The sequence below is a fragment of the Temnothorax nylanderi genome, unplaced genomic scaffold (assembly GCF_030848795.1).
Source record: "Temnothorax nylanderi isolate EJ_2023f unplaced genomic scaffold, tnyl_v1.0 TNYL_tig0102_pilon, whole genome shotgun sequence".
In the NCBI taxonomy this organism is placed as follows: domain Eukaryota; kingdom Metazoa; phylum Arthropoda; class Insecta; order Hymenoptera; family Formicidae; genus Temnothorax; species Temnothorax nylanderi.
In genome coordinates, this window is record NW_027249164.1 from 607,246 (window position 1) to 621,359 (window position 14,114).

General features: G+C 37.7%; 1 protein-coding gene across 3 annotated transcripts; it reads left to right on the forward strand.

Moving 5' to 3' along the window:
* Positions 1–1,027: 1,027 nt before the first annotated feature.
* Nmnat (nicotinamide mononucleotide adenylyltransferase) lies at positions 1,028–12,839 on the forward strand. Of its 3 annotated transcripts, XM_071711909.1 has the most exons (6): positions 1,028–1,313; positions 1,628–2,037; positions 2,248–2,349; positions 2,659–2,825; positions 5,751–6,093; positions 12,653–12,834. In XM_071711909.1, exons 1-6 carry the CDS (start codon positions 1,043–1,045, stop codon positions 12,680–12,682), a joined length of 1,323 nt encoding a protein of 440 aa, XP_071568010.1. In that variant the 5' UTR covers positions 1,028–1,042; the 3' UTR covers positions 12,683–12,834. The 3 variants fall into 3 exon arrangements, with proteins under 3 accessions (XP_071568010.1, XP_071568009.1, XP_071568011.1); XM_071711908.1 differs by lacking the exon at positions 12,653–12,834 and having other exon boundaries at positions 5,751–11,256; XM_071711910.1 differs by lacking the exon at positions 5,751–6,093 and having other exon boundaries at positions 1,086–1,313; positions 12,653–12,839.
* The last annotated feature ends 1,275 nt before the right edge of the window (positions 12,840–14,114 follow it).

The following is a 14,114-nucleotide window of genomic DNA, read 5'->3' on the forward strand; positions in this document are numbered from 1 at the left end:
TTTGGCAATCAAATAAATATGCAGTAAGGTAAAAAATCAATCGAAAATGAAATAAGAATAGATTCACATACACCGAAAATTTATGAAATGTCGCAATACGACATTTATTGAAATTGATGAACTGGTAAGTTAAATAAATGTGAAGATAATGTTTTGCAAAATGTACATAGACTATTATTACTAAAAAAATATATGAATGACTTAAACAAAACCACATCAACTGTTCCCGAAACAACAGTAGAAGAAGGAATAACAGGAATGACTTCAAATATCAGGTAAGGTTAATGTCAATTTCTTAACACATTGCTTGTTTGTAGAAATATTCGATGTATTGAAAACGAAAATCGACGATGTCCCATTTTGTAAAACAAATTCATTTAACCTCGAAAATTCAATGTTTATATGAGGACTTAAATAACATTTTAAGCTGTCGACATTGCAAATAATTTCCACGTTAGATGATTTATCCTTTCAATCTTATTTTCCATCGTCATATTTCTTTAAAAAGAATTTAGAGTTAAAATTTTAATTCTGGATCGTTCCTCCGTGAGAATTAATCGGAGAAATTAATGTAGACCATTATTTTAAGAAGTCATATTACGTTCTGAATAATTTAATTTTAATATCTCAAATACATTGATTTGCGTTGCATTTCGGATGAGTCATAATGCGTATATTCAGATACGATTCGTTCGACAAAGAAGCATTCAAGGTGAGGCTAGGAAGTATTAATGACGCCAATTGGATCAGATCGTCTCCCAATCGAGGACAACTAGAAAACGAATCAAATGTCTGCGTTCCGAAAGAAATCGAGAAGAAGCGCAACCTTTTTTCGCCCGTAAGTGAACACATTTTGGTATCCAATAGAAATGCGTATTTTCTAGGGACTTCAACTAACGAGATTTTCATCCCTAGGAAGCGAGTCCTCCTATTGGACATTAGACGTCGTGCGCGGTATGAGTTTTGCATAATGCATCCTTGCTAGCTGATTCGCGCCAGGTGGCGCGCGAGCGAAACCGTGAGAGCCTCCTATTGGTCGGCGATGCTTGAGATAACATGGCGGCGATCGGCGCGCGATTCGTTCCTAAACGCGGTCAGTAGGTTACGCAACTTGGCGACGTGCGCGTCGTCGTCGTCGTCGTCGTTATTCAGCGGCAGCGCGGCGTCGGGTCGATTTGACGGCGACGGAGGAGGTGCGGTCGGCCGTCGATGCGGCAACGAGTTTCGAGCGCGCAAAATGGCGCCCACGCGTGTGATCCTGATGTCGTGCGGCAGTTATAACCCACCGACAAATATGCACCTGCGGATGTTCGGTACGTACATATTGATTTGCCGTCGTCCTCACCCCCCGTTCCTATAAGAACGGTAAATACTGTCGCGTCACGTTGCGTTATCACGCATGATGTCACGTCCGCTGCCATGCGTGCAGCTTGTTTATCATGTTTGCACGATAAGAAAGCTTTTTTTACCTTCCTTTTGTATATTTTGTATTTTTTCTCAATTCTTCGTTCCTTCCCGTTTAACGTTTAATTATAGATCGTCCAATCATAATCGTTTGAATGTAATTCAATGAATTTTTAATTTTAATTAGTAATTATAGATTTTTATGAATAATTCTGCCTTTCAGAAATTGCACGAGACCATCTGCACCGAATGGGAACGCACGTTGTCGTCGGCGGAGTGATCTCCCCGGTGCACGACGCGTACGCCAAGAAAGAGCTGGCCAGCGCTACCCACAGATGCGCGATGCTGCGACTGGCGTTGCAGAATAGCGACTGGATTCGGCTGAGCACATGGGAGACGACGCAGAATTGTTGGACAAAGACCCGCATGTGCTTGCAGCAGCATCAAAATCTGCTCAACTCCATGCTATCCAATTCCAATGACATCAAGCACCACCTGCAGATAGAGGACACCGACTGGATTCCGGAGAATGTGAAAAACAGCTCGGACAATACGCCGATACAGATCAAATTGCTGTGCGGCGCGGACCTTCTGGAGAGCTTCGGCATTTGTGGACTTTGGCTGGAAGAGGACGTGAGTTGCATATGTAGAGTACATCGCAGACGATCACTTTAGATAGAAATACGTGGGAACTTTGTTCCCTTCTAATAAAATTCTGAATGACTCTTGCATTTTCTGTTCATGCTTGCAGCTTTGAAATAAACTCTCGTATTTTGTAATTATCAAACATAGAACTGTAAAATGACGAAATAAAAGACAGTTGATTTTACTTACACTTTACAGATTGACGCGATTGTCGGCGAGCATGGTCTTGTGGTCATCACCAGAGAGGGTTCTAATCCCAACAAGTTCATCTATGATTCGGACATCCTCTCCAAGCATATGGTAAGTACAATAAAATGTTGAGAATTCTCAACTCCCTTTTCTTATTGAGTTATATTTATGTTGTTGTTTCAGTTGTTTTATGTATCTTAAATAGACGCAGGAATCCGAGAATATTAATTGAAATAAACTGTATCAATGTAGATAAATAACTATATAAATTTAATTAAATTTTATTTGCAAATTTAATTTCACTTCAATTTCACAGACAATCTGTGATTCTTGGAGTCGTCAAAAATATTAACAATACTAATTTTTATAAGCAGCCTCGAATTGCTGAAAAATTCGGTTTTCTTTTTTTTTATTTTCCAGAACAATATTTGCATCGTGACTGAATGGATCCCGAACGAAGTTAGCTCAACGAGAATTAGACGAGCTTTGAAGCGCGGCGAAAGCGTTAGGTATCTGCTGCAGGACTCTGTTATCGATTACATCTACAAACACGAGATCTACGACGTGAGATTGCCAGACACGACAATGTGAGTTTCGAATCTTATGTTTAGACGCATTCTTTTATAATGGCGATAGTCGAGCTTTTTTCTGTTTAGTCTATTAGCTCATTAATCCTCTATCGTTTAAATTTAATGGATTTGAAATGCGCTTGAAACGTAAAATTAAATGATACAAGTAAGAGATCTGGATTATACCGAAGGTACAAAAAAGTTTAGAGATGATTTTTTTATACACTTGACATGCGAAATAAAAAGATAAGATAAAGACGATATACGATTTGAAAGTTGTAGTTGAACAGTAGAGGATTAAAATGACGAGAGCAATTAAGATGTGTCTGGAGCCATATAGATTTAAGCTTAAGATTTGTAAATTTTGCGCGAGAAATTGCGGCGATCGCTGCTCAGGCAAATAAGAAATCCTCCTCTTGCGTCGCTTTCCGATTACCTCACGTTTAAAAGGCTCGCTTTTCTTGTGCACAGTCATGTGGCAGATATGACGGAAAAGCGGCGCAAAAGGGGAAATTGATAAACAATAGGGAAGCAGAAAATAAACGACACGGGAGCTCGATCGTAATGAGAAAAGATAGAGTTACCGCGCAAATTAAATTGTAATAAAATTGATCGTTGCTTGATTATTCGAGTAACACAATGCGAGTACTCGTCCGCGATTACTAATATATTGGATTATGACGTGCCAAAAAATTATTTTTTTACAAACTTTTATTTACTATAGGTTTTATATACTAAACAAATCTAAAGGAAAGCTAGTTAGTAGAAATGCTATAAAAGAAATGATGATTTCATTTTCGTATCGTAATTCAATATGGCTGCAGTGAGATGAAGCTTCGAGAGGAAGAAACTTTAAAAAATTCATGATTATGACGTATTTTTGTGATATTTTAATGAATAATGACAGACTCGTTGTAGATATCATATTGCTATCAATTTTTATACACTTTATAAAGAATATACTTAATTTTTATAATGGCATATTTACTTTCATATAAAAATATATCGTTATATATAATGATGATAATCCAATGACAATCTGGTCCCAATTGCAGACGCAAAATGAAAATACAAAGTTAAATGTGTATATAATAAAAGTAAGCTTGTAAAAATTTGGAAGAAAATATAGAAAATTCAATGAGAGAATATTTAAAAGTGAATATAAAACTTTTAAGTAAATACCGAATCAAACTGTGCTCGGAAAATTATATTATCTAATTTTAATTTATTAGTTGATCATTGACGTTAACAGATATTAGCAACATGTCATTGGTTTTTATTTGGGACCAATTTCCGATTAATTATCAATTGTGCATCTATAGAAACATTGATCTTTATCTTCTTATACATTATAAGTATATATATATTGATAGTTCGCGAGTATTGTATGTACAAAGATGAGATACTTAAAAGGAACGTCTTGCGATCATTGCTGCGTGTAATATTTCGACGGAATTTATACGATGTACAGCGATATTTCTTACTCTAGTCTTCCTGCCTGTCTTCCGTCGAATATAATATTTACAAGGAAACATACGCAAAATATCTTCCTTCAATTTTTATGAGCTCTAGACATGTAATAGATCAAAATAAAAGAGATACGTATTTTTTTTAATAAGTGTTTAATTGCACGTTGTCGATTTTGCTTTCAAATGATGTTCGATCTCTGTAACGTGCGATTGAATATTTAGAAAAATATTGTGTTTTTTATTTTTACTTCAACTGTATAACCAAAATCTCAATGTCCGGAAAATAACTGAGTCATTATATTTTAATTATGTTCTATTTATTGTACTATTTCTGTTCACTATTAAATTATTTTTAATGTATGATATTTTATAAAAAATTGTCTTTTCTGTTTACTGTAATTAGTTTAAGAACATATAAATGTGCATTTAATATCAATTTTTTATTTTAATTAATGTTTAATAAATGTTATAGATAATTGTATTTCATTTACTGTTTTCTTAACACTATTTTTCCATACAAGATTATTCTTTATAGGTTTAAGCAGCATCCGAAATATATACCCAACTCTCAGCAGACACGAAAAATTTTAAATTCAATAATATAAAAAAATATTGTTATAATTAATAGTGAAATATAGAAAGTAAAGCTTTATATATAAATTGTTTTTATTAAAATCAGTTTTTTATATTTTTAATATTAATAATAATATTAATTATAATATAATAATTAGAATTTAGAACAATTTTTTTTTTAAAGAAAATTTACCGTGTTTGCCGAGAGTTTATATAATATCACAATGAAATTAATTTAAGATGAACACTTTAAATAATTTTATTCACTGACAAGAACAATGATAATACAATTATTGTGATTATAATTATTAAAATAATGTTTGATTTAATTATTTTATTGTTGACAATGAAGACGAGAATGAATAAAATTGCTCGATTAATTCTAGAGTAAGATTTCAATGGTGAAATAATTAATATAGTCAGTGAATCGAATTGCGAGGACCCCTTTGTCACCATTATTCTCTTTGCTAGTCGCGTGGGACCGCAACCCCATTTATTCTCATATATTCCATTTACCGAAGTATGCAAAGAAGTAGAACAAAGTTACAAATACATGAGTGAAACTGGAATCGGAATTAAACTCGGAAGCTCGCGTATAATTAATTATTGTTAAATTGTTGCATATGAAACGCTGGATTCAGAAAGTCTCAAAAAACGCTACCGAACTTTTTAGCTGCATACATGTTTTTATTGCCGCGGAAAAACAGTCGAAAAATGAAATTTGCAAATTTCATATGCAGTTATCTAATAATTCTTAACTGCGTATGAGTGAACGTGGTGACGAGCCCACGCGACTAAAATTCTGTTGTGCAAAAATGTGACGGAATGAGGGAGATGATGTGATGTTCTATAAACGAAACGTCATGTTTTTCACGCTGCCGCTGCCGATTGGACACCGAAGTAAGTTGGAACTGCCGTCGCCGAATGCGAACAATTATCTGCACATAGATCCCCGATACCTAAGCGCATTCCTAACGCCGTCGCCCAGCGATGTGACCATGGGCACGCCGAGCCCGGTCGAGATCGCCGCGTGTATTGACGTGCCGGACGCGGTGGTGCTACGCAAAAATCTGCAGAACGCCGCGGGCGGTGGTGGGCTCGACGAGATTCGCGAGCGTATCGTTAGCGTGATCAGCAGCAACGCCGACAACGGCAACGTCAAGCACGTGTCTAGAGCCGCGTATCCCGGTCAGGCGAAACAGATCATCGCCAGCGCGACCGGCGTCGCGCGAATCGTAGACGAGGTAGGTGCGCTTGACGAGCCGACGGCGAGGTCCCAGCCCGGTCCTTCGTCAGAAGACGGTCGTAGATCGATAGACAGTGCCGCGCGTAAAGCTAGTACTGGACAGAGAGAGGTCTCCGATTTCGGATCCGCGACGGAAATCATTGACGTGGATTTAGGTTCGAACGATGATCATGAGATAATAGTAAAAATTCAACCTGTGTCTTCGAGCTCTAGCGAATTGGTGTCGAGTGAGGATCGTAGGTCGACGGTAGACGCTATCGCGGGGGATATGGAAATTGTTGATGTAGATTTAGGCACGAACGAGATAATCACGAGAGTTCAACCTGGTCAGCCGAGTTCTGCTGAACTCTTGTCAAAAGAATGTTCTAGGTCGATAATGAAAAATGCAGTAAAGGGTAAAACTGAGATTGGACAGAAAGAGGCCTTGGATTTGAGATCTAAGATGGAAGTTGCTGATGTAGATTTAGATTCGAATGATCGCGAATTAATGAAGATTCAGCCCAGCGAGTCGAGTTCCGGCGAGCTTCGATTAGGAGAATGTTGCTGGCCGAAAAGAGAAGACGCTGTGAATGATGAAGTTGAAGCTCGCGATAGAAAAAGCGTTTCTCAGAAGAAAATAATCGATGTAGAGTTAGGTCTAGATGATAAGAACGCGCTGAAAGAAACACGTAGGTCTACGGTAGAAGCGATTAATGACGAGGCAGGTCCGGATCGGTCTAGTTTAAGCAGAATTGGGTCGGAAAAGAGCCCCAGGGTAAAAAGTGCCGAAGGAAAAGTTGACGTTAGCGACAAAGAAATAGTTGACGAGTTTACCAATGTTGTTAAGGTTCAGCCTGTTCATTCCAGTCATGGCATACTCATAAAGGACGACCGTAGATTAATGATAGAAAGACTTACGAACGAGCTTAAAATGAAGCTTGACGAGGATAAGAATAAGTTTAAAGAAATTTCACAGCTAGATAAGGTAGGTAAAGATACAGAACTAACTGAGCCTAGTGCAAAGGGAGATACGAAGAGTAATGTCGAAGTCGACCCCAGAAAAGAGACAGCCGATTTCGAATCGGATAGAACTAAGTATCTAGAAGTCAGGGCGATAACTTCGTCGCTAAACATCTCAATGACGTCATTGGACGGTCGCCACGAATGTGCCCTCTCCGATTTCAGCGTAGACAAGGAAGACTATCTTAGCCAATATGGTTCCGACGAGGATGAAGAAGAAAAGAGGAAGCCTGTATATACTGCCAGATTGAATTTAACGAAATACGCTGACGGCCAAATAGAAGATGTGACAGATAACACAGCTGATTCTGTGAATGATCACGAGAGTAGCGTCAGAGAGAGCGACACTCAATCATATAGTGATCAAGTATCGATCGATTCGACGATTCCTAAGAGTCGGAAAGATTCTTTCACAACTGAGGAAGTCGATGATAATCGCGCAAAGTCTTTCGAAGAAGCGGATCAATTGAAGTATGTCGTGGAAGAATCACTTTCAGTGGCAGAAGTAGGCGATAAGGATAATAATCTCGAAGGCGGAGAACGGACAGAAGAAATATTTAGGATGTCGCGAGAGCCTGACAAGACGAGCGGAACGGAGAAAGAATCAGAGTTGGATACATGTTCCTCGGAAAAACGGACGGCATCTTGCGATTCGAGTCTCGAGATAGACGGCAAGTATCTGAAATCGATCGTGAACTCCCGCAAAAGTCCGAGGAAGATCAGGGAAGGTCAGACACGCGACGTCGAGGTCAAGGAGCAACATCGATTCACCGACGATCCACAGGTGCTTCAATCTGAAGCGCTCCAAAGTTCTTCCACGAAGCCGAAGAGCGCCGAAAGAGTCAAGGAAGATCAGACTTACGATGAGAAAGATATCGAGGAGAAAAGTCAAATTGTCAAGGACCGAGAGATGTCTCGTGCGGAAAAAGTCTTCCAAGGTCCTCCTTCGAGATCATCCTCCGCGAAGACGAGGAGTTCCAGAAAAGTCGAGGAGCTTCAAACCGACGAAAGCGAAATAAAGGATCATGATAAATCTATTAGTGATCGAGAGATGCCTCGATCCAGGAAGTCATCTCAAAAATCTTCGAAAATGTCTACAAAAAGCCCCAAAAAGAAAAGCCAAATCGTTTACAAAACCGACGATGTGAAAGATTACGATCGATCCGTCAATGATCGCGTTATCTCTCAACTGGAGAAAATCTTTCTGGATTCTTCAAAGAAGTCTTCAGCGAAAATGGAAAGTCCCAAAAAAGATCCCGAGAGCCACGTCGAAATGAAGAAGCAAAATCGATTTGCCGATAATCGAGAGACGTCGCGAACCGAAGAGCTCTCTCAGCATTCCTCGAAAACGTCTTCCATGAAGAGCCCGAAGAAGACTCAAACTCCGAAGGCTATGAAAATGAACGACAACAAGGCGCAGGAAGCTATAAAGACGGCGAAAAACGACGAAAACAAAACGAAGTGCGACTTCAACGACATTAAGGACGTGTACACGCGGAAGGTGCGACGTTACAACGTGCCTCTTCAGGGCAGCTTGGACTCGATGATCGTGTCCGAAGAAACGTCCGCGCAGAAGCCGAAGAAGGACGACGCGTTCTCGAAGAAGTCGAAGAGCTACGAGTCGATCAAGCGCATCCAGGAGGTGTTTCTGGGCGTGCCGCCGACGAAGGCGAACAGCAGTGGCTCGCAGCTCGACATTCCGGACGAGTTCTGCTCGATCTGCTGTTACATGAACGAGATCACCTTCCGGACGGAGGAGGAAGTGAGCAGCCCGAATCAGGAGACGTTCTACACGCTCAGATCGACCTGCAGCTCGCTGGCCGACGACGACGACGATTCCATCGAGTGCGACATTTGCGGATCGCTTAACCTACAGGAGTCCGCCGACGATCTTGACGGCAAGATTCAGGAGATTCCCTGCGAGCTCTGCAAGATCTGCGGCGAGGTGGATGGCAGTTTCGATCAGGATTCCGCGTTACCGGCGGATAGGTACCCCTACAAGATGATAGAGCCGCACCAAGACGACGACGACAGCTTCGAGATTGAGAACTGCGGTTTTCAGAGCGGTACGGAATCGGCGGACGATCGAAGCAGGATCTCCGATAAAGAGAGAGTCAAGGATCCCGGAAAATCGAAATCGCAGTCCCTGTTCATTCACGGCTCTTCGATGAACAGGGATCAGCCGCGGGAGTTGTACTTCATACCCAAGGACGAAATCGCGATCTTGACGAGCGGAACCAGGAAGGTCAACCGCAAAGGCTCCTTGTTCAGAAAAAAGGAGGATTCCGACGGAAGTGCGCGAGATAAGAGACGATACTCTTCGGTGGACAGTCTCCAACTGGCGAAGATGGCCTCGAAGGCGAGTGATAAGGTGCTCAAGGTCGCGAACAATACAACGCTTGGGTCTGCTGATAATTTACGGATATCGAGAGGAGACTCGAAAAGATCAAAATCTCTGCAGAGATCGACCGATGATGTGGACAAGTCTGAACGCCTGAACAAGTCGACCGACAATCTGAATTCGCAGACGGAAAATCTGGGAAAGGAAAATGAAGCTGAAGACGCGGCTCAGAAACAAAACATCCGAGACAAGGAGGAAGTGAAGATGATTCTCACGCAGCACGGAATCAAGATTATCAGCGAGAAGGAGACTGCCTTATAATCAGAATTGGCCGAGTATTCGTAAGTGATTTGATTATGTAAAGAAAGGAAGCTGAAGTATTTTATGCAGCTGGGACATTAGAAATTACATGAAATACGATATGTGCGAACGAAGAGCACGTCTCGCACTGAATAACATATAACAATAACGTGTGACAAAAATCTTTATAGAGAGAAGAGAATTCCTTCGTGGAATTTATGTAAACCGAATAAGTACCTAAGTAAGTAATCGAGAAGAATGTGCGAAATTTTTCCGTAGTGGCTTAGAACCCAAAATATATACAGGGCGCGCGCGATATAGAACTTTAGAAATATATTAATAGATGGATTTAATTGTTACGAAAGCTTCATCGGTTTTTGGACACAAGTATTTCCGCGCACGTATAGCTACTTTGATAAAAAACCGATAAATCTTTTATAACGAGATAATATGTAATTATATTTAAATATATTATACGGGATATCGGGGATTAATAGAATTCATATGAATTCTATTAATTAAATTTATATGTATAATTCTGAGACACCCTGTATAATTGTTTAAATATAATTTAATGTACGCATTTGTGTGACACATTACGCAGAACTGCAAAACAGATATTAACTGATTGGTATATTGCTAAAATTTATTGATGATTAACAAGAAAGATTTAACAATTACTTAATATATAAAATATATTTAATAATAAATTTAACGAAAGAATATATGTCACATTAATCGTTATAAAAATGATAGACGAAGCGTAATTTTACTATAATGTCGACATCTCGGCTTTACATACATAAATACCTGCGCCGTTACAGTATTACATAATTATTGTGATAGTTGTGTTATTATTATAAAAATACGACTTTAAATCGATAGCTCGGTATCGATAGGCTGGACCAACGGAAGAAATTGTTATTCCCGATAGACGATCGGGAAATTGTTGGATGATTTACGCAAGAGTTGCATATGATACAACAAGACAATCTTAGTAATATTACAGTCAATACTGCACAGAACAATTATTAGCTGTAAGTGACAAAGCGATACATCGATTTAAGAATAGCGCTTTACTCTGGATTTATACAGAGCGTCCCGAAAAATGTGAAGAAGTTATTATTTTTTAGACATATTGCTTCTCTCAGGTAAACTCTTCCAGATGTTCTTCCGTATGTTTTCCCGAATGATGCTCTTCCAGGCGTAGAATTTAATCACTGATCCAAGTTCTAAGGTATATTTAACGAGCGTGATACTATCAAGCTTAATTTAATACTTCAATGGACATGTTTTAATTGTTACTGACAACATTGAAAGTTAAAAAGATATTTCAAACGTAACGCGCCGACATTTTTGTTGAGAAACGAATTTCAAACTAAAAAAATGTTTCCTGTATCGATTTCCACGTTTCTTCGGGACATCTTATAAGCGACAAGTAGCGAGATGTGCCAAAAAAGATTGAGGAAGAATTTGTATTGTGCCGCAATTATTAATAAGTATGCATTTTTTAATTTTTTACTCATTTTGTATGTTTATTTATCTGTGCATGCATATGCTAAGTATTAACTACGAATCTCTAACGAAGAAGAGTATTTCGCGTGCGCGTTTGGGAGCGTATTTAGCATACTTTTTTAACTTTAATTGCATACAGGTCGTTAGTATTACAGCGCTACTGCTCCCTTTCTCCGTGGCTCGCTTGATGTTAGACGATGTTTTGTAACTCTTTTTAGACCCCAAAACTACATCCTAACGCTGAGTAGGTGTTTGGAATGCTAACGTTTACTAATTTATACCCGATGACTTTGTGAGAAACCCTTTGAGCTCTGTTTCCCTTTACTGCATGTGATGTTGCGCATCTTTATCGCTTGAGAAATACGTTCAACGAGTCCCACGACAAATAATCCCCATTTTTAATTAGCACACCAAGAATGCCTTTAAATGTTAAAGCGGAATCACACCGACAAGGAGTACCTTTAATCCCTTTCGGACCCTGATTTTGATTCCCGCAACAAGTAACACTTTTGAAGGAAGAGATCCGAGTAAGGGCTAAAGTAAAGCCATCTACAATGAGTCTCTTTGATCCTTTGGACCTAACGAATCCCTTTTGGGCCCGATCTCATTTCGATTACCGCTTCTCAGGAATGCTTAGGAATCCAGGTAGCGATAAGCTCTCTCGACCTTTTTTTTTTTAGATCTTTTCTCATTTCTATTATCGTCAGAAATATGAAGAAGACTATAATATAGGACGATGAGTCCTAAATCACACGATTGTGTTAAAGTTGATCGTTAACCATGCTTGTTAGCGACGATTAAAAGGGATGAACTTTCCATTATTTTAATGCTTAAACTTTGTCATGATTCTTTTCTTTTTTGTAGCTTACGACTTTGTGACTTCTCCCTGTCCATCATACTTACCTCTGCGTAGCGTTTTCCCCTTTGCTCGCGATTTAAAAATGCATGCGACATAACTTTAATCCTGTTCGTTTTTCCTACACCCTACATCCGAGTTCGGATAATCGTCTGTGCGTATTCATTATAACAACCAGACGTACATCCGTCTTTTTGGGTTGTATGCATATATATAAAATGTTTCGAAAGTTTTCGCTCTCGGTGTTGCGAAATGTTCTCACGTTCTGCGATTTTCCAAGTTATTCGCGATTATTGATGCCAGAAATGTTTTTACACGATATATAAAATTTTAAAATACGAATATCTCGTTGCATTCGCGTTACAAAAAATAAAATAAAACTTTACTCTGAACTTTTCATCCGATCTCTTGAGATACATTTTGAATATCGATTATAAATTCTAATATAATCTTAAATTTAAAGCTTAAAAACCCAAGACGACGTGACGGCAGTGGGCAGTATGCATTTTTTCAGTTCTGATGGAGCATGTGATGTGTGTTTTCCAGGATATGGCAAAACCTGCATGCCTACTATAAGACAGATAGTTGACTGTCTCGTTGCTACTCATCCAATCCGAGCCTGTGGCCCCCGGCTGCTTCTTTCTGCTATAAACTCTAATCGAGCTACTAATGATTTTAATCAGGACACTAGCATGGCTGCTAGCGACAACGGCAGCAACAGCAACAACAACAACAACAACAACAACGACGACAACGAGAGCGCTGAAAGTTACCAGAACATGCGGAATCCATATCACGATCATTCCTACATCTAATTCCGCTATTAAATTAACTATATATTTTTATAAATGTGTGTGAACATCAGCTTCCCAGAATAAAAGAGAGATTTTAACGCTCATCAAAGTATTATTCTATTAAATATAAATTATTATTCTATTACATAGACTGGCTATCTATTTTTTTATAGATTTCTGAACGCAAGTTATTAGAGAAATAATAAATTTAATAGTTACTAATACGGCTATTAGGCTAGTCGTCTATTTTTTTCTAGACGCGAGCTTTTCAAAATAAAAACGGTCAAAATTTCAAAGAGATTTAAAGGTTAAAAAAAGGAAAAGATTAAAAGGTAGAAGATATAAAAGGGATTACGAGTTTAAACAAGAAAATAATTATTAATAATCAGTTATTAATAATAACTATATATAAACATTAATCGTCGTGTGTTGCCGTAATTCTGTATCATAATTAAAAAATGACGTAACTATAATAGCTGTAAAAATAATAATAACAGAATTATGTATTATAACTGTGTAGCTCAATTATGATAACAAATTTGTGATGTAAGTACTTGATCATAATTATTATATTTATATCGTCGCGATAATAATCGTCAAAATTATGCATCACGATTATGTTATCATATATAATTATATTATATAAAGATATAATTATACCGTAAGTAATATAATTACGAGTGTGAAACAAGTATAGTGAAGTGTATGGCATGCTGTATATGTTTGTATATAGGAAACACTATGTATATTTATACATGTAAGATTAATATGTTGTCAACGGAGAAACATATTTAACGAACTGCCGTGTTTTTATTTAGGTCTTTCTTCTTCCATTCGTCTCCTTCCTCTTTCCTCATCTTTTGAGTTAATTATTATTATTATTACATATAATATATAGCACTTTTTTAATTTTAAACTTAAATGTATAATTATAAATATATTAAAATCAACTATATAATTATTATTTAAATTTTATTATACAATCTTTTATTTTATCAATATAAATAATACAATAAAGTACTTTACTAAAATTTAATGTATATTTGACTATGAATATAATACTGAGATTATATATTATTTTCTGTCAAAAATACTTATCGTTATTTTTCGAAAACATTTAATACTGCTATCATACATAAATAATTAATTAGTTTTATATTATTTTTATACTGTATAATAAAATAAAATATAATTATTGATTTAAAATAGAATAA